General features: G+C 38.6%; 1 protein-coding gene across 13 annotated transcripts in view; it reads right to left on the bottom strand.

Annotated features, from left to right (window-relative positions):
* ank1a (ankyrin 1, erythrocytic a) overlaps positions 1-21,971 on the bottom strand; it is a 100,499-nt gene that overhangs the window by 53,479 nt on the left and 25,049 nt on the right. For 9 of the 13 annotated variants that reach the window (XM_032578982.1, XM_032578983.1, XM_032578976.1 and 6 more), the window contains exon 2: positions 12,365-12,457. The exons of 2 other annotated variants lie outside the window; for them this stretch is intronic. In XM_032578982.1, coding sequence (XP_032434873.1) covers positions 12,365-12,457 — 93 coding nt within the window. Of the gene's footprint in view, positions 1-198; positions 395-12,364; positions 12,458-21,971 lie in introns of those variants that run through there. 2 more of the 13 variants (XM_032578984.1, XM_032578987.1) reach the window with 1 other exon arrangement.

The following is a 21,971-nucleotide window of genomic DNA, read 5'->3' as shown; positions in this document are numbered from 1 at the left end:
CATTACCAACACAGAGATGGTTGCAGGTGCAGTAAAGCTGAGAAAATAAGGTTAAAATTTTCTGAAAACAAGTAAGAAAGAAAAGATTAGAGCTGGAGAGAGTTACACAGCACAATGAGTGAGAAAGTAAGAGGAGGTTGAGTCAGGCTAGAAAAAGAGGAGCATGAGGCGGCGGATGGCAGAGTGTGCGGTACTCACTCCAAAAGTGACGGTCTTGACTGGCATCCCTGTTGGCCCTCCACTGTCCCTTTCTTAAGTTTTCTGTTTCTCTCAGAAACACAGCTGTCTTTTCTGTGGCCCCCTGCGAGTGCTGCGATACAGGACACGCAGACCCCCATCCACCATAAACACACACACATTCATGGCCAGACAAATACACACACACTTGACTAGGCATGGTGGGTGGAGAGACAGGAGAGGGTGGGGGTTCAGTGGATGGGGGCCCAGGGGTTTATCTCTAGAGGAATGTTGCCTGTATCTAAAGACACACATTTAACACACAGCTTAAAAACAAGCAGGTCTCCCAGTGAGGTCCTGAAGACATCCGTGCCTCTTCTTTGCTATTTTTTTTATATTTACTAATTCACCTAAAAGTTTTTCCCTGCTCTTTCTTCCTCTCCTACCTTTCTTCCACCTCCACGTCCCTCTAAACTTTCTCCCTCCTCTCTCCAGTCCCTCCTTCCCAGTGCGTCACGCCCATCTCTGTGTCTCCTGTATGTTTTGTGACAGCCAGACAATCCATTTTTTCCACGGACCAGGTCGCACCAGAATGGTGAAGAGTTACTGTGGCGAATGGGTGTGGTTTTTCTTTTTTTACCGTGCGGCTCTGCTTCAGTCAGTGAGGTGACTTACAGTGACAAAGCGCCTAGCAGTGGTGGTGGTGGTGAGGGGTTCCTGCCACCGCCCAGTTACAATAGGCCAGACACATGGGGTATGGATGGGGTGGGGGGAAGCCTCTCAAAAGGCCCTGCCTCCTTTAATAAACCGTCCGTCATTCCTCGCTTGAAAAGGCCCCTTTTCTCTGGCTCTCCCCTCCGCTCTCCCTCTCCTGGCTAAATGCTGGGAAAAGCACATCGCTGCCAAAACCATGCAGAGAGATAAATGCTAGCAGGAGAGAGAAAGGAGGGGGGGAAAAAAACAAAAAAAGAAAGCTATACACTACTCAATGCCACTAGGCCGTGCCCTGAGCAAAAACATCACGTGGGGATGACTGTCCTGTCCACAGCACTTAGTCTGGAGAGTGATGAGAGCTCAGCAAAGAAAGAGTGAGGAGCAGGGTACCATGGATGCTAATGTGCATGAAGAGATGACAAATTATCCTGTGGTCCTCAGTGAAAGGGGAAGAAAATCATGTCAAAAATGTCCTTTTGCTGACCCCGTTGAGATGAACTGAACTCGCAACAAAATTTGGAAGGATATCCTAAAGTTAAAGTTAACGCATAACTTGTCTCCGAATGCAATTTATTTTCTTTGTGGAAAGACTTTGTTGTGGCTGCTGCTCTGGAAGTTGAATGAATCTAATGCTAAAATGAAAGGAGGTTCTGGCTCAGTACCATGACTCCTTCAATTAGCATCAGCAAGAGTCTTATGAGAAATCCAGAAACCAAAACCTTACTTAGCATCACTGAGTGTGAAGGTGCTCAGCACAACTATGGAAGAAGTGAGGTGCCTTGCAAGTGAATTCTTTCCCCAAAAGCCTTTGCACATTTTGCCAATATTTGTGGTACAAGGCAGCCCTTCTTAGTAAATACTTTGTGGAACCACCTATTCATTGCAATTACAGATGCATCTGGTTTGATGGTATGTCTGTATCAACTTTTCACATCTATTCATTCATTTTTGTGAAACAGTTCGAGCTCAGATTGAATAGAGACTGTCCTTCAACATCAGTTTTAAAGTGATCACAGATTATCAAGTCACAGATTAAATGTAGCCGCCTCCCCAGGCCCAAGTCTTCCCATCCATCTTCCAGTTAACCAACATGTTTCCGTGTCTTGCAGAAGAAAATAATCTCCACAGAATGATTTTGGCAGAATCTCATGTCCTTATGACGATGGCGTTTTCAGGTTACGATGACGTGCTGCGTTAAGTTTTTCACACGTAGGAAAAAATTAATGTTCAATTTTGTGGTTATCTGAGCACCTTCTTACAGTTCTTTTTTTTTGTACTTTCTACATGGTGTGTGGCAAATTGAATGATTTAAAGTATATTGCTTTAATAAGGGGCCATTTATAGCTGTTCTGGTAGCAGCAGGTGGTAGAACAGGTTGGTCCAGATTTCCGATTCGAACCCTCCTCACTTACCCTCCCCAATGAGGAGGATAATTAGGTATTGTCTTTTATTATTTCCCCTGGAAGAGTAGAAATTTCCATTACATGTTAGAGACTACAAATTTATTAATCCGTAAAAAGGAAAGGAAGAACAGAGAAATAGAATCACAAAAACAAGCAAAGGCAAGAAAGTAAAACCCTTTCCCCCTGAGCATATCCTGTAGTTTTCTTTAGAGAATTAGGTGTGAGAAGCATTGAGCTGGACTAAATCTCCTGTCATTGTGAGGGTTTAAACTGTACCGTTCATCATGTATATTGTCAGAAAGGACAGCGATCAGAGCAGTTCAGATCATTATGGAGTTGGCCTTACTCTGGTTTTTAAGCGGGGATGATTTAGCTTTGATGCAGACTTGCCCTCTGCACACTGTGTCAAGCTGCCCTTGTTAGAATAAAAGCCTGTATCCATCCACACATGCTGCTTGGGGTAGTTTATTGCCCATGACCCGATGGCTCAGAGAACAGAGAAAAAAAGGGAGAAAAACCAACACCAAAAGCTGTTAACCGCCTTTTTCCAACTTGTTTCTTGTCTATCCTCACACATCACTGCATTTTTAACTTTTTTTTTTTTTTTTGACAAAACTGTTGCGTTTATGTCAGCGGTTTCTAGTAAATGCCCTTCTGCTGGCACTGTGATGCTCTGCAGTTCTGTCCTGCAGCATCTTTGAGAAGCATATAGGGCTGGGCCGATTATGCAGCTCTACTGCAAACCTTTCATTTGCACACATAAACACTCATTCTGTGCCTTATCCCGTCTTTCAGCTCCTCTTCAGAAGAAAACGTAAGTCTACTTGGCCCCAGAACTGCCATAGGAGACATTTAAATAAGCATTAAAAGAAGTGAGAATTAGAAACGCCTTCTCTCTGCAAACAGATTACATTTTATCTGTCAGAGCCCACAGGAGTCACACCTACAGATACACGATATCATGCACAGAGAACCTGCAAGTGTCTCTACAGAGACCTCAACGTAGCAAAGCTAGATAAACCTGTGAAAGACAAAAGCAGCAAGTTAGAAAAAAAATGAACTGATGAAGGTGAAGAGCAGGAAAGATGAAGGCAATAGAAAACGACAGCAGCAATACGTCAATCCGGGGCCAGACTCCCATTAATCTTCATAAGTGGAGAAGACAGTAGGTGGATATGCAGAGTGAGGGAGGGTCAAAATCATACATAAGTCAATAGATTTTGTCACAGATTCCATAAATTAAAATAAAGAGTTTATACATCAGCAACATCTGTGCTGGTGTCTGGATCAGGCAGAACTCCTGCAGCTAAATCATAATTCAAGCAGTCTGGTTAATATATGCATAAAATATGAGGTTGTTGAAGACTTCAAATTGTACTCAGAAGAAATTAATGGTCACATAATTACAAAATACCAGCTGTATTATGGCTCAGTGGGACATGATATACTTCGATTGTCCACAAAAAAATTAAACTGCATGAATAAAGCATAAGATTCAAAATGGAGCTGATTATTCTTCCATCCTCTCTTTGTTTTTTGTTGGAGAGACTTTGACTGTGAATATTTAGACCCACTTATTCCCAGCGAACCATTGTTGTTCTCAAAAAGTTACATTTTTTTTTTTAGAAAATGGAATAATTTCTCTAAAATTGAGATACATATAAATGTCATTAAAATGTCACTGACATTCGGGTCAAATGGCAGAAATCCTTTTGTTTTATCTGTTATAGTGTCTGTCTAATACAGTGCGTGAATGTCTTTTAGAAAATGAAGGCACGTTCAGAAACGCATTTCTCCCAGTGCAACACAAGCCTGTAACTGAGCGAAGCGAAGAGGAGCCAGGTGGAAAACTGAAGAGAAAAACTGATTAATTCACAGCAAAGCAGAAAGCCTTGATGTCCTCTTTCCTGTAACTGTGATGATGGAGAAACAGTCCTGGAGAATGACCTGAGACTCAGGTGATGTATGGACAGTTTCTTCTGTTCTTTTCACAAATCTGTTGACGGCACGGCGGCAACTTCATCTGCTCAGCTTTGCTGACTCAAACTTTCTACTGCCACAACTCTTAAATAGCAGATAAATACATATTTTATGTGTCTGCAGTTTTTGCCCAGCCCATCAGACTTTCATATATGAGACTGACGTGTTTATAACGATGAGCAATTTAAGAAGATGCTCTTATCAATCTGTTCCAGCTCACCCTAAATAAAGTGTTCTAGGTATTTCTTCAATCATTTAATTAAATGAGATTATTTTAATGTTGCCTCACACACACACACACCCCAACATCCACCCACACACACAGTCAGAGACAGCCTCTTTTCATTTCAGACACCACACGCATTCACCTATGCTGTTCTGCATGCAGATGCAAACACACACTCGCCTGCATTCAACATACACACCTATGCAGCTCACAGCAACCTTTCATGTGCAAGCATACAGTTCTGGCAGCAGTATACTCAAACTGAATTTTGCTGCACATTTTGACAGGAGCAAAGATTGGTGCAAAAGTTACTCAAAGTGGGGTGGCTGAATTAAAAACTGGAGAACAAATTCATTGTCTTGGAAATAAAAACCCTCCCCATTAAGACTCCAATAAGTGTTGCATTAATGTTCAACAGTGGATATAAATGGTGTAAAAATCTAGGTTTGAATTAGAAGAGTTTGTGTTTTAGACCATGATAACATTTTTCAAAACATTTTTGGCCCAGTTGTTTTTAGAAATGGAGCACTAAAACAAAAACATTTCCTTTCAATATAAAAAAAACAACATAATTTTTTGTTTAAGACCTTCCAAAGCCTTATGGGAGAGTATGATCTGGCCAGATGGAACAAAGAGTAAATTTGATGCGACAACACTGAACTTTACCAGAAGAACACCATACCCCATAGTGAAACACGGTGGTGGCTGCATGATTTTCACATATTTGTTTCAGTGATCCATTATATTCAGATTTCTATCAGACTCCGGAAGGTTTTGAGTCCAAGCTGACTGAAATTTGAAACTGTAATTTTACCCACCTTTACAAAAAAATAAATAATGACACTGAAAAAAACTAAGCCCAGAGCATTTTACTTCCACCACCATCTTTCACTTGCAGAGTGGTTTTTGTTTAATGATTTGCTGGATTCTTACCAAAGATCCCTTCTGCTGACCAACACCTTTAGACAATGAGAACCTTTTTCTCCTTTTAAACTTCACTGCAAACTATGGCTTTTGCTAAAAGATGTAAATCTTGTTAGTTAAGCTGAATCTGATTTCAGATAATCATATTCATTATAGCGGGCTGAAGATGTGAACTTGATAAGACTCACTGCTGTATCATAAGGTCCCTAAAACGTAATATATTTAGGATGTGCAGACTAAAGAAACCGGGTTTTGTTTTAAATTTTCTCCCAACAGAGTTGTTTTTCATCTGAATAGGTCAGGGAGCATTTTTAAAATGATTTATCATGGTCTCACTTTCTTTGCTTCAGAACACCTTGCAAAATGAACCTACACTATTTTTATTGCCATCCACTTTCCACTGATACATAATTACATCCTAAATCTTTATTTACAACATATTTATCACATTTTGTTGGAAAAAAAACCCTAGAAATTGCTGCATATAAAGATCTTTTACACCACGTCTAACCTAGGTGGGCAATATATATTCCTTTTTTGTTTTAATGAAGAATCCATATGTGTCTCACATGAGGACATGCAGCTTTCTTTCTCTGATCTCACTTTTGAATCATTTCTAAACGCTGCGCATATTAGTGCCTGAGTTAACAAGGGGATTCATTAAGACCTTTCTTTTGGGCACTAGGTGGGTATCCTCTCAGGGTTCAGAAACTATTTCTGTTCCTGCGGCTGCATGGACCTTTCTAAACCTGCAGCATTGAACAGATCATCCATCAAATGAAGACGCTTCTTTACGCCTTGCAGTTTAACTGGCATTTTCTTTTGGAGTATACTTCCACCTTTACCGTGCACTCCTGCGCATTCATCAATAACACATGCACATGCACGCATGCATGCACATAGCTCATCGCTCAGTCTCTCTCTTTTCATCCAGTGAACATTTGCACACAAAGAAAAACCCAAAGATGATATCCAAGGTGCCCCTGGATTTCAGTGGAAAAAGCAAAGCAAAGTAAAATAGCTGCTTTAAATAAAAAATAAAATAAAATAAACAGAAGATAAAGCTAATATTAATTAATCTTAACAATAAGTAACATGTAAACCTAAGAGTGAGAAAAGTGTAGTATATCAACAGGGAAAAGATTAATCATATTTGGAAAAGTAACCAAACAAAATGGAGTCATTAAACCGCTAATAGCTTCTTATTAAGTGAGATGATGATTAAACTGAATGAAAGTTGGAGTTTTTCTTTTAAATAGTGATGCCATATTCTGGAATGACTTCCATTAATAAAAACATTTTATTTTTTCACAGTTCTTGTAATTGATTTCTAAATTTGAATGTCTATAAGAATGAAACACTGCGAGAGTAACTTTATTTATTCTTTCTCAAATGTAATCTTAAACCAAATCTTTTTAAGGCATTATCTACTCAATATAATAAAGCTTGAATTTATAAGTATATTGGGATTTATGGAATAAGCTTGTAGATCAAAATTGCTCCCATGTTGCATCTCTCTGCTGAAAAAAGCCACAAAAGATGAGTTAGTTTGTAAAGGGTCAGCAGGATGAGGAGCCCAGTTTTCATGAACTCTTACTAAAGTTGGTATAAAGCCAACTATGTCACTATTACAATACTCCATTCTCATATTGGCAGCAAACATTTAATCTGAATTTTGTAAAGCTGGTATCAGCAACCCTTAGAGAGAGAAAAAATTAGTTACAATATTTCAATATGGCGTGGCCTTTCACATGTAAATTGCCCTCTGCTCCCCTAGCCGAGACAAATTACAGCCAAATGCTGGTGGCTGGTTGTGAATGGGCTTCCTAATGTAGTCTGCATCTACAGTTGGCGGGGGAGCAGCTGCAACAGAAAAACTGAGACGAAGGAGAATTTATATGACAGAGCAGAGTGTGACAGTTTGCATTTTTTCCTCCCCAGACCAGGTCCACTGTGCAGACGCACTGTGACGAATGGGGCTCAGCTCCCAGAGCGTCTGTCTCTGAGGACTCACTGAGGGGTAATTAGAGCTGAGGGGTTATAAGGGTTATTCTCTAGGCCCCCTAAAACTATTGATGGTGGGGAAAGGGGACAAGACCTTTACACACACCTCTGACATCTCATTGATGTGAGACACAGGAGTGGGTGGAGCAGGGTTTGATGAAGCGTTATGTTTTCATATGAAATACATCAGCCCTCAGGGAAAGTCATGATTTGTTTTACTAGTTTAAAGCCACCAGTGAGTATAAAACCACTTGATGGTTTTGATTTCAGTTTAAAGATAGTTTCATCAAAACTCGGTGTTTTGTTACTTCAGAATGCCTGGTTTTATCTTGCTGGGATTTTAGATTTAAGTTTGGGATCACAAAGAATTGATATTTCCCCCCCTGTTCAGTTTGAAACTGAATCATTAGTAGCAAATCTTATAGATCCTTTGGACTTGTTTTCAGACACTGTCATATTTCTTCAGCTCTTCCTGGACAATCGGTGGAGCTCTCTATTCAAAGAACACTTTTTAATTTGTTGCTCCACCGGAAAAAAAATAATAAAAAAATCTACATCAATCAGTTCTATAAATATTGGTTATAATTTTTCAGCCACAGCTAAAATGTAAAGAATGGGCCAATTTCAGAATTTAGATAAACTACGGTACATTATTTCCCACAGCTGTGATTCATTTAAATATCTCTCTCTAAAGCTAGCACATGTAAAAAAAAAAAAACAGTTTGGCAATTAAAGTCTAAGCCGTTTATACTGCAAGTGGGATTTGAGGAATAAATGGGAAAATATTGGTGTATGGTCCAAAAACATTGCTTCAGTTTCTACAGCTAAATGTCGCTGCATACAGACAGCTGCTCAGTGTGAAAGCTGCCATCTCTCATTACTGCACAGGACACACATATTCTGTAACAAGCACTCCAAGTGATTCTAAAAGTATTTCAATGATTACAGTGCCTCCATTATTAAAGTAATTGTGTGTGCAACATTATATTCAAATACGCATGTAAGTGTCGTTTGTGATTTTTAAGAACTTTGAATTTAAATAGGCTGTTCTTCAATGGAGGAACTTAAACTGTGTCTTGAGGTGATATTAAACACTATATTTGACAATGATGAGGATCTGTAAATAACGAAAATTGTTGCTTTTTAATTCTGAAATGAAGTTATGTTAGTGATACTTTTAATTTTGTCAAACCTTTATTAAACAGAACCCAAACTATTCCCACCAAAAGCTGGAGGTCTTGACCCTCAAAGCTAAAAGCCACTGCAGTGTTGAGAATGCGCAGCCTGCTACCCAGGAGTCACCATCCAGACACAAGATAGAGGAAGAGAGCATAAAATCTTTAAAACATTCTCAATGACCAATGTTGATCAAAAAAATCCTAACCTTTTATTTACAAGTCAGCATTTTAGTCCAGTTGACTTTGTGCTCAAAACCACAATTTTGTTTTGTCAAGTCGTGCATTTCATCCTGATCAAATTCTTTGATTTATTATTTGAAACAATTTAAAGACAGTTTGCAGACATTTTGAGCAACCTACAATCAAAAAAGGAAACATGCATAAAAACATTGTAAATATGCATGTATAATGTGACAAAAGTCAGATGATATAGGTGACCTTGTATGGATTTTTGAGTTCTTGAATAATTAATTAATGATCGGTGAATGTGTGCAAACTAGTGAAGTGAATTTATAAGTGCTTCACTTTGAACAGGAGTAAATTCATTTATATTCAGTATGAACAGAACTTTGTACTTCTTATAAGTGAAATCCTGCATAACACTCAACGGTAAGATAATGAGAATCTGTATGTATAGTTTATGTCTGGATAATTGTTGCTTAAACCTCTTTAAAGGGATTATTTTTTAAAGTCAGTCATATGAAAAGTGATTAAATTCCCAGAGTGGTGGACAGCTACCTGCAAGTCAGACGAACTCTTTCTTCTCCCCTCCACATCCCTCAGTTAAGCTGACTTAAGTCATTTAAAACCAACTTAAAAATGTATATGTCGGTGGTATACACCTATATTTAAGTTATTAACCATCCACCTTTATAAATACTGGCAAAATTGTCTCAGCTGAATTTAACTTCCATGTTATCAAGCCAAGTGCTGATAACATTCCTCCAGGCTTCCAGCTGCATACATTTGTTTCAGCAGCTGCAAGTCCTTATTCTACTTGAACTGCAATAGGATCAAAGATGAGAGTGTTCCTGTGGTTGTTTTGTTTTGGACTCGTAATCAGCTGATCAGGTCGACTGCGTCAATCGACCTCATCATTTTGACTCGACCACTTTGACTCGTTTATAGTAACACTAAGGTTTGTTTTTTCCCCTCATACTACTGTCCAATCATGTAATTATTGCTGCCGATAACTATTTTAGTGTTTCCACTAATTTTTCTCTTTTTATGAAACCATATATATCCTGATATTTTGGTGCTAAGCTGTCACCTTCCTGAAGTAGCAGAAAGTTATTGCTGCTACAATAACTTCTATGCTTCGCTGTTTCTCTCCTAGATGAAGCCACTAAAGGAACAACAACAACTGCTATTAACTGTTTGTTAATTAATGTAGAAAGTAATCCTGGAGTAGCATGTCTATTTTTTCTATATCTGCTCTGTGTTTAAAACAGTCAGATGGCTCCTTTCACCAAGCTGGGTTCTGCTGGGAGTTTGTTCCTGTTAATGAGAAATGTTCCTTCCCACTTTCACCATGAGCTTGCTCAGCATGTGGCAAAGTCAGTGACCAACCCTAACCAGCTGGGCTTCATCAGGCATGTAACTTTTTGTCATTACAGACTAAAGTTTGATATGATGAAATTTGTTGTGAAGTGGTGCAATATAAACAAAATAATTTGAATTGTGAAAGTGTAGACAGTTAAAATAAGCGAATGGAGTGTTGTATCCAACAGGCATAACATTTTCATTGCTAGTTGTTTAAGTTGCTAAATTCAACCTAATTTGTGACATCTAAATTTACGAGAACTATCGAGTTCAAAAACTAAAAACTATATTTGTTAATATTTCTGGACCGCAAAACTAACCTAAAAGTAAAAAGAAACAAAGCAAAGAAAATAAAAAAAGTTCTAAGCCACATATTATTCAGATTTCTATCTCGAGAAAAAATACACTTTATTTGTTTTCTGATATAATGCAAATATAGATAAGCAACCTGCAGACTGAAGGATCTCCAGGCTTCACTGTTTGCTGGGGCTGAAAAAGTCAAGCAAGTGCGGCTGGGCTCTTTGGGACTGTGTCACCTTTTCTCTCCGTCTCTGTATTCTGGGCACAAACACGATGTTTGCAAGTCTCATCTGCCTCCCAGCATTCATTTAGCCCTTTCCAAAATGTCACAGAAGCAAACTGTCATGTAAATTATGTTATAGCCCTATAATTAAAGGATGATATGCATATTTGTAGTCCTGGCAGGTGAAAGAAAAATGAAAAAGTAGAAATATCATCTTTCAAGCATTCATACAGAAGATAAAACTGAATTCAACACAAAATCAATTGTTCAGTGCATTGGCATTCAAAGGCATCCAGGGGAAAGACTCCATATTGTTGTAAAGTACGTTCGGGGCTTTTGGAAGATGGTTTGCACTCTCGCTTTCCTTCCATTTGTATCTATTCTGTGTTAAATATGTTCCCCTCATCATCTTCACCCATTTTTTTAAGCAGGCTCTGCTCTTCCAAAAGCTTTGCTTAAGACAAACCCAATGATGCTCCAGAGTGATTGGGAGCAATATGGAGATCAGGAGATAAGGCTTAGGAATTTGGCTTGAGAGCAAAGGGAGGAGCTGGGATCTGAAGGGAAATCATGGGGGCAAGAGTCATCTGGGACAAGTTTCCCTGGGAGCTTTATTGGACTTAGATGATCTCTCCTCCAACAACTGACGCTGGATTCAAGATCATCTGTTGTACATGTGCAATAAAAACCCTTTGGTCAACCTATCCCAGACTGTTTAAACAGATAAAAACCGACAAAACACAGGCACAGCATGTGACAGGTTCATGGGAAGTACGCACGGCCACAATACACAACACCGACACATCAAAGGCATGAGCAAAGGCAGGCATCAACATTACTCCACAGGGACGTCATAGTTAAACAGACGCAGACTGCAGCACAGACAGAAAGACAGACGGGCGTGCAAATCAAACTTTGTGCTAATAAACAGAGATAATGCATGCAGGAAAGAAACAAAGCATGCACACAAACTCACTGATAAAATAATCATCTCACAAACATAACCTTTCACTCTCCATCTCTTTCCCACAAACACTCTTAGTTGTGACTTAACCCTTAACACAAACACAGAATGACACAAGCATATTTTGTAAATCAGAAGAACCCACAGGAAATATACTTCAACTGTTGTCTTACACTAACTAATAATAACTACATGTAGCAAGAAACCGACATAGACAACACTTGCATCTACAAACTATACCTAGGTTAGAGTATATTTTACCCGTGGACTCTTTCCTTGCAATATGCTCGTCCATTTTGAGAAAACTCAAAGACATCAAAATAGATATTTACAATATACAAATAGACACTAATGTGTAATTATGTGAAACAAAAAAGAAGGAAAACATACAAACCAAAAAAAATAAATAAATTAAACTTAAAACTCAGCGAGTTAGTATGAAACTTCAAGCAAGGACGGGAACAAAGAAAAAGGTCCAGCCTGATCCCACGACACCTGACTGAATCAGCTCACAGCACAACAGCAACACTAGAAATTTAAAGGAACCAGAACTACAATACCAGAAGCAAAACACAACAAAAACAAGATAAAGATAAAACACAACAACAACAGCAAAAGTGACACAAACTACAAGTGACAGGGTGATTATAGATACTTAATATATGAATATATATAAAGATACATATAAAGAGACAGGAAAATCCAGAGATACGTGTTGCTGGTATTTACTTCATCATCATAGTGCCATACTCCTTGGCCATCCGGCATCTCAGAGCTCACACTACTGTCCTGATCGATTAGCCAGCGATGCACGGCGTGGGCCTAAAAGGACACACGACATAGAGACAGAGCCCGGTTAATTGCAACAGGGAGCAGCAGCGATGAGGAGAAAGAAAAGAAAGAAGAGGAGAAAGCAGCAGCAGCAGGAGAGTGGACAGAGAGCAATGTTAGACGGTGGAGCAGATTCAGAGGAACAGGTGAAAATTAAAACAGAAACAGCAAAAATCAAGAGGAAGAACAAGCTAAAGAGCAGGAAAAGAAACCTTCCCAACCCTGTCCCACCCCATCATTACTTCCATCCGTCTAAAATAAGAACCCCCTGGTGGAAACATGGTAGCTTAAGATGGGCGGAATGGACACAATGGAGGACAACACGAGGACATGACCATGGTAATGGACAAGAATGTGTTTGTTTTGTTTGTTTTTCTTGAGCTGTGTCACGTCGGGTGAACTGGGATTTCCTTTTACAAACCTTGCAACATTTAGACATCAATATAGTGTACTTACCTCAAATTTTCACAAAGAAACAAACAACTACGTAGTTATGTGCAGCAAAAACTGCAACACATAGAAAATAACATTTGTCACATCATGGAAAGGGAACATACAGACACCAAATGACAAAGTCATAAATATTGTCAGAAATGTTTTTAAAAAAAAGCTGGAAAACAACTAAAATCTTTTAATATCAATAAAAGTTAAATTAGAAATGTCAGAGTGAAGTCAGAGGAAGCGCAGAAATTTAAAAAGCTATTTAAAATGAAGCTTTCTGTAATACTGAGTGTATCACTACTGTGATATTTTACACATAACTACTTGATACTGCAGTAACTTTATTGATCTATGATACTTCCTATGATGTATGAAGAAATGTCTGCAGTACGATCACCAGCTTGCTTGCACATTGCTGTGGGGTAGCATGCCATTTGTTTAAAGTCAGCCAACGTGTTTGTGTTGGTCATTGTTACCAACAAAACACTCAAGCTGATCCCACAAGAGTTCAATGGCGTTGAGATACAGACAACAGGGGAGTCATTCCAGCCGCTCTTACATTCTGGAGGTTGTATTTTGATAAACCACAAACTAAGGGCACATTTTCATCTTGGATGAAGAGTCAAAATATGACACTGCAACTGTTTCCAGAATTTCATCTGGATATTTCTATGCATTGAGATTTCCTATGATGATGAAGAGTCTTTTTTTCCAGTGTGGGGAGATGCTGCCCCACACAATCACACAGTCTCCACCTGGAGCTTTTTGGCATTTGGCAGAAAGAACTTGGCAAGTTTTTCATAGGTACAACCCACATATTTGACTCTGCTGCTCAACTCAAAACCTTTTGTGCAAAGTATGAATATTTTTACTTGGTATATTCTCCATTTGTTTGTATCAAGTAGATTTTACGGAGAAAACTCTGCATGGGTTTAAAAATGTGCCAGTTTTCAAGTGTGAAAACAAAACAATGCTCTCTCACACACCCACCCAACAAGGATTACCCACAATTTATCAGTATTTGACACCTGCATCTCCCACTTCTTCCTCCAGACAGACAAACAGCAAAGTCTGCTCCAACTCCCTCCTCTGTAATTCGGATCAAACTGCAGCCAGCTCCAGTACCGGTCACCCTGAAACACACACCCCGCCACGCGCTCACACACACCACCAGCTCCATCTGTTACTCTCAACTGTTGTTGTGTCAGCACCAAAAACAACCGAACACAGCTCCTTTTGTGACGCTCGCTGCCCCCTCTGCGACAGAAATACTTGTCAAGATTTGAGGAAGGGGGTGAAATCGCAGAATCTAGGGATTAATTATCCTGTCACGGCTGCTATGACACATTTTCCATTTACTATGCGCAAGCAGTTTTACAGTATAGACTGTGTTTCTATGATGCAAGCTGTCAAAGCATTGACCATTTAGCACTTTAGCTGTTGACCAAGTGCGATGGCTGGAGGTTACAAACCATGACCAGGGAAGGTGATGTTACGTAGCTTCACATTCGATGAAAATAAACATGGCAAGTCCATTTGTATGAGACGTCCATTCACAAGGCAATTCAACATGCTATAGAGAAAAATAAGGGAACAGAAGTAATGAAAATTACATTATAGTATAAAAGTAGAAGAGTAACAGCAACACTGAAGTAAAAAGATAAATGTTAAAGTGAAAATAAAACAGTTAAGACAGCTTTGAGTTATAGAAATGAGCTGATAATTAAAATTTTTCATATTAAAGCTGCAGAAAACAATGTTTTCAGTCCTAATTTAAGGGCATCAATTCAGTTACTATTATGGACAGGATTAGTTGGTGACTGTAAATAACTAAGTGATTCAACAGGAATATAAAGCTTTACGGCATCAGAATATGTATTGTAGGAGATGTTGCAGCACTCCACAATCTGAGGAAGAGGGAGTATGTTGCCCTGAATAGGGACACAAAATTTGTTCTCTCAAACACAATGTAGTTCTGGTCCTGAACCAGCATAGCACAGTCTATCCATGAGTATCTTACGATCAACTGTGTCAGTTGCAGAACCCCTCTAAATAATGTTTTTATTTTGCAACACTTTGAAAACACAATAACCAATTTACTGAGCCAAAGTACTTTGATTAAGTGCCGACCCATTCAGGCTATGCGCTGCCTCTCGCCCGACGACTGAAGACAGAGATGGAAGAAGCAAGATTTCACTGACGGCGCACAGTCTCCTGTATCACGATGCAGGCGTGTGAATACAGGTGATGGTAAAGCAATAAAGACTGCAAAAAAAACACTAAAATAAATGGAGTCAACTCAAGGGTACAGTGAATCAGACAATAACAGCAGAGGCCTGTGTCTCTACAAAAAACCAGCATAGTGGGGTGACTAAATTGCATCAACAAATGACCATAAAACTCATACTGGATGCTTTTTATCTTTCTAGATTTTCCCATCAAATGTTGTTTTAACATTGGCTTCATTTTCTAGGATACCTGCAGTAATGCACAGCAGTATTGCTGGACACAGAGTTGTGTTGTTTGTGCTAATACGTCTGCGTTTGTGGGTCGCTGTACGGATGTGAAGAACAGGGGCGTCACCCGCAGAGTTTGTGGTAAGCTACAGAGCTTGTCAGCTTATAGGAATAATTGGATTAAGTAGCAGACGGTTTGTGATGACAGGGAGAGTGGGGTAAGGGAAGGAGTATGGGACGAAGACGAAGAGGAGGAAGGGGGAGGCAGACTGAAGCACCAGGGGGAGAAGGGTGCTGATAAGTCTAACAAGCCATTTGTCCTGGAGCATCAGAGGGCCTGGGGATGGTGAACACACACACAGGGACTCCGACCGTTACGCTTCAGATGAAAAGGATTAGAGAATAAGACAATTCTCTCGACAACTAACATTAAACCAATCAGCAGCTTTATGGCATTTAGTTTTTAAGAATGCTGCAGGACAAATGAAAGATCACTCTGCTTGATCATCTGTGTAATGAAATCACTTTTGTGTTAAATATTCCAGCAGCTTGTCATGAACAGTAAAGTTGCTGACAGCACTGAGTATAAAAGTGAAGAAAGGAGTGAAAAGCCAAAAGATTAAAGGTCAGATGGGCGTGAAAAACACCTTTTAAAGAATAATTTCAGAGCAATGCAAGTCAAAAGTGAAGAGGATGAAACAGGACATTTTGACACATATTAGCTACCTTGTTTTTCTGGGAGAGTTTGGGGATTTTGACATCAAGCATGTAGTTTTAAATGACCAAAAAAATTAAAAATGCAAGAATAAAATTAAAGACAAGCTTAGATGAAAACTCTTTCTATAATTCACATTGGTAAAGATCAATAAGGATGTCAAGAAATATCAGCTAAAGATCACAATGGGCGAATTTGCCTTTATTTAATATCCAGAATATTCACAGTAGAGATGCTCCAGTTAGAGACATTGTAGTCATTTAACAAGTTCTAGTCACCATCCTTTCTTTGAGCTTTAAAACTTTTGTGCTTCATATTTCAACACCTCTCTAATATTGAAATTAGCTAATACAAGTCAGACATTCAAATAACTTATAAAACTGTTTTTGCAAACAAATGACTAACAAAGAACATGGAAACACCTTAAATATCTCAAGGAGTCCAGTGTGTCTTATTCTCACAGACCATCTACTTCACCCCTGATAATTCCCCTTCCTGTCCATTACTTTCAAGTGCAGAATCAACACTGAGTAATCAAGTTCTTAATGTCACATGTCAAACTGGCCCTGGTTCCCTGTGAAAGGCTGACACAGTATCTAAGCTAAATGGACCCCACTAAATAATTCAAGTTGTGAGGAGAAGAAAAACTTCTACAAAGAAAGCCTCTTCAGAGAGGCGGCAGGTGATGGAGAGCCTGAAGAATCTGGATTTATTTGGTTCTCATCTAAACAAGGCTCAAAATAGATGTGTGTCAAATAGAGCATGGATAAGCGTCAAAAACTGCATGTGTATGTAAAAATGGGGGAAACTCAGGCAGTGGCATAACTATAAAATATGAATGCTGTGTTTGGAAATACGTGATGTTATCAATTTTGCACAAATTCTTGTTTTAAATACACGCAAATAAAGTCTGTACTACAATTTCATACTTCATTTCTAGAAAATTGTGTACAATGTAAAAATGTCTGTTTTATATTTTATAGTTCCGCAGCACAAATTACGCTTTAGAGAAATATGAGAGGCTTTCCCTTTTGCTAAAGTGTGAAGGAGTGCAAGCACACAGGCAGAAAGTGAGAAGTAAAGTCCATGGTGAAAGCGCAAAAGAAAAAGCTCCTTTAATCAGCCTGAATAATTTTATGTGGCCGTCAGCTTCTGAACACAACAAGAACGGATGAGGGGAGGGCACAGGTGGAACCAGCAGGTGGCATGAAAGGAAAGGACGGTGCAGTCACCTCTACCTATCACCTCTGTATTTCTTCTTATGGCTCTTTATTTGGGTCCTCACATTTAAATAAATCCCAGATTTAATGGTTAAAGTAACTATTCATGCAAGTGTCCAAATGGCTATTGCTGATGCTTGAGCTGGATTTAAACCAGCGTCACCTGTAGCTGAGCAGAAAGTTAATATCTCCATTAAACCTCTTTACTTAGAGAAATGCTCCTGATATTTTGTTCACTCCTTCCTAATTCAGCCTGTTTTTTTCCTCTTCTGCCTGCGAGCCTGAGTCAGAGGTCGGATTAACATCACAGCACGCAGGCAGAGAAGCTGCTTTGAACTTCTCTGCAGTGAAGTGAAACTGCACCCACTTCTGATCTTTAGCTGCGTCTTTTTCTGTCCACCTCAGAGAGTACTTATCAGTGGATCACTCAGATGGTGGGTGTGGGTCTGGGAGGATCTGGTTTAATTAAAAGGACTTCTGGATCCCTGGCTGAAGCCTGAAAAATAACAATCTCTTTCAAAACTATTCACATTATTCAAACGTTTCCACATTTTGTCACTCTGCCACTTTGGTTTTCAATTTTTTTTTTTTCACTTTGAAAAGTATACCATGCACATTTGCTTACCACTTTCACCCCAATAACCTTGAATATCCAATATATCCTATTACCTTTAGAAGTCACCTAATTAGTCCACTTGTGTGAAATTTAACCTTAGAGGTTTAGTGGAGGGTGTTTTTCACAAATTTGGTTCCAATACTAAACAGGTTCTTACTCAGCATCAGTTCTTTTTGTTTCAATCGTCAGGGTTGCTGCACAAAGTGTTGTTAGAGAAAATCATGAAGCAAACTGAATCATAAAGATCAAGGAACACAGCAGATGGCTCTGTGATCTTCAGATCTTCAAGTTCAATCAAGAGACACAATTAGCACATTATTATTTTATTAGTCTCTTAAAAATTCGTCATATTAAAAAAACCTAAGAGAATTAGGAGGAAACCCCCCTTTAAAATTTATTTCTACTCTTTATCAGTGACATTCAAAGGCCTCAGTGGCAATCCCTCTAATTTCCCTCCTCTTTTCACAGAAAACCGTTACTCTGCCATCTCAGACTATTTTTATCCAACATTGCATTACCATAATAAAACACATGCATGGCAAAAAGATAAACTCAAAGAGACAGCACAGCCAAAAACCTGGATTTGAGAGGCTTATTTTCATCTTTCTTTCTTGTCCTTTATTCTTTTATGTTGCTCTTTTCTTTTCGCTCACAGAAATGGAAAGAGACATGCCTTTTCTTCCAGCCTGTGCTTCATTATGGTGCTTTTCAGGTCTGCTCTATTGTATGCGCCCAGCCCAGAGCCATGCACAGACAGAGGAGCAGCCGGTGGATTACCCAGTCTCACATCAACATGCCACCTACCACTCACGCAAGCCCTCCCCTGCCAATGCTACATGCTTTTAATAAGTGTGGCCAAAGAGTCATGCTACGACTAAACCAAAAGCAATAGCAGCTGTACTACTTTCTTTAGTGGAGACAATAGGTCATGGTTCACAGCAAAGCAAAACAAGTACAGAGAATGTATTTCAGAACAATAATGCGCCATGTGGAAGGACAACATATGGAGCATCATGTCTCCAACTGTAAAATTAAATATGCAAATTTTACAATAATAATCAGATCTGATTTTGCTTTCAATAAAATGTATGTAAAAAGAATCTAAAGGCAATACTGATTTCATTTTAGTTGTAGTTAGTCTTGATTGGAATGTAATTTAGTTTTGCTCAGATTTATTTGTTTTAGTTTTATTAGACTAACTTTAGCTGACTTTTACATCTTGAACAAAAATTAGTTCTTCACCTGTTACAGAAATATTTACCATAGAATGGAACGACACGAAAGGTAGATTTTGAAATCCACAAGTACAGATTTACTCTTATTCTAAGTTATTGTTTATAAGAGTAAGACTATTCTAAAGTTTCAGATTGATATATAATTGTATTTTATATTCCTTTTCTCACATTCTTTCATCAATAAACTGTTAATTTCTGTCATAATTCTACTCAATCTGAGTTTTTATTTAGTTTTTTTTTATTATTATTATTTTATCTTCGACTTGTCCAAAACTTGAATCAAATGGAGGGATGGATAATGGAAAGTATATTTTTTGCTCAGCTACAGTTACTCAGGATTTTGTTTTTTTAAAACAAAATTACTAGATCAATTTGGACAATTGTTGACAAATAAATACTACAAGATGCTGATATTCAGAATGACTAAAAAACATGGGATAAGAGCTCTGCTGTATGAGCTCGAGAACATTATTTTGGACTATTGTGTTTTACAGTTTTACATAATATTGTGTTGGGAAGCAGGGCTTAATGTGGTGCTCTACAGTTTGATGAGGCTGTTAGATGCACACATAGCATAATTCAGCACTTCCACAATGGGAAATTAAAATAAAAATGTTTAGGTGTCCTAAAAATAAGATATTATACAACATTTGCATAATTACTTATTTAGCAATGGTGTTTCGGGTTTTATGAATCTTTGCAGTAAATAACACTGACACTTTCTTCCGTTATACACACAGTGCATTTTACTCACATAGCCGGAAATTATTTCTACATCAAAATCTAAAGCCAATATTAGACAGATGAAGCCCGTAGATTGGAGGACAGGGGTCTTTTTTTTCACCCCTTCAACTTTAGCAAGTTTAATTTTGAGAATACTACGCAAACCCCTAATCCCAGTACAAAAGGTTCTAAGATAAAACTTAATCAGCAGAAAACATTAAACCATATAGAATGAAAATAAATTCAATATCCTATTTGCTGCAAGGCAACATTGTTTGCAGCTGAGCTCCCAGTTCAATTCACATCAACACATAACAGACTTGAAGGTAATTACAACCCAAATTTAGCACAAGTGTGTTTCTTTTTGGCCTCTGGTATTTCTGAAACATTCAATCTAACCAACATCTACAAAAGCCCTAAAGTAAAGACTCATTCTGAATACAATGAAGCATTTAACTAACAGATCGATCTTTTCTTTGAGAGCTGGTATAAAAGAAAGCTGAATTAAAGAAGCTACACTTACTGAAAACTTGGTATCAATTAAATCCTCAAACTGAAGCCAAGAAGACTTACAGGTTTGGCTAGATAGTTAAAAGTGAATATAACAAATAAAAGGTAGATGCAAGTAACTACAATTTGCTTTAAATTGCAAAATAACAGTTCCTGGGTTGCATTGTAAGAGGTCGCATGTGCATGAACTGAAACTGTCTGTAGGTCTTTGCTCTGCACTGGGCAGAGCGGAGCAGGTGCGTCTGGTAACCATCCATCACAGTTGTTCTATCACCTTCTACTGCTCCCCTCTTGGGACACAAAGATGGATGCCTCCTTGATCACCGCTGCACGTAAAGTGCACTAAGCCTCTTTGTTTCTTTTACCTATTATTGTTTACTCACCCACAGGAACAAGGCCGTCTGAACAAAGACACACATGCACACATATGAAAACTGTTCTAAAATAAGGTTGAATCCCTGTTTCAAATTCTGCCAAAACTAAATTCTCCTCACCACTTTAAGAGGCCTGCAGTAATGAAGGACTGTTTACTGTACTGGTTATTTTAGACAACAGGTAAATTAAGATCCTTTGATGAACACAGATAACACATTTCCACAATATGTTCCAATATTAAGTCTTCTTAATGTACCTCATCCAAAGCAGCTAAATGTTCCAGCAGTCTTGAGAGTTACTGCTATGGTGTCTACAAACACTGCAGAAGCGTAGTGTGAATATGCAAGGAAATGCTATAGATTCACTGCTCTTAAGACAAAGGTGTAATCTCCTTCATTAGATCCACCCATGGAAAATTGAATCTGAAACATAATACTCTCTGCAGGGGAAAGAACAACAATGGCAGAAGTTGAGCTGTGAGGTACAGAGACAAACCTTTAAGTCTGTCAAATCCTTCAGAAGAAACCATTTTTCTTTCTGACTTTATAAAGGCCCTTTAAGAAAGTAAAACACGCTATTATACCTAGAAAAATTACTTATTTAGAGCCATCATCACGTTGAAACTTTCCAAGTTCATTGAAGTGCTAATCAGTTTAACTGAATTTTACAGCATTTGTTTTACTCTTTTTCAGTCCTTTTGCATAAATATCTCTGTAGCCATAACTGCAGCCATTAAAAACTCATTTCATTCGTGTTTGAACATTAGAACAGCACACTGTGCTCAGCAGTGACGACACGTGGCTAAAGCCTGCACACACGTGCTCACTAAGCCAGGAGGTAGGATGCATACGCCCACATTTTCACACACCCCCTTGGATGCACCTTTACTTTCACCTTTTTACTTATACAGCCCTTCAGATACTTTTAAAAATGACTTGCAAACACTGTAAAAAATTCCTGTGAATACAATCCGTGCTGAATGCATCTAAAAATAGCGCCCCAAAGGCACCCCGACTGTCATCACTACGCCTTTTGTTGCCCTTATCATCAGTGTGAGGTTTGTTCAGTGACGTCACTATGCCCTCTCTGCAGCTTAGCTCTCTCTCTCCTCTTCTCAATATTTCCACTGTGCATCCCTAAGCTCCTTCCCTTCTTTTCATCCTCATCTCCTTGCTCTCTCTCTGTCTTTCTCTCTCTTGCACATTTTTAATGGG

This window comes from Xiphophorus hellerii, chromosome 12, assembly GCF_003331165.1.
Source record: "Xiphophorus hellerii strain 12219 chromosome 12, Xiphophorus_hellerii-4.1, whole genome shotgun sequence".
Lineage (NCBI taxonomy): Eukaryota > Metazoa > Chordata > Actinopteri > Cyprinodontiformes > Poeciliidae > Xiphophorus > Xiphophorus hellerii.
This window is presented reverse-complemented; position numbering and strand designations above follow the sequence as displayed.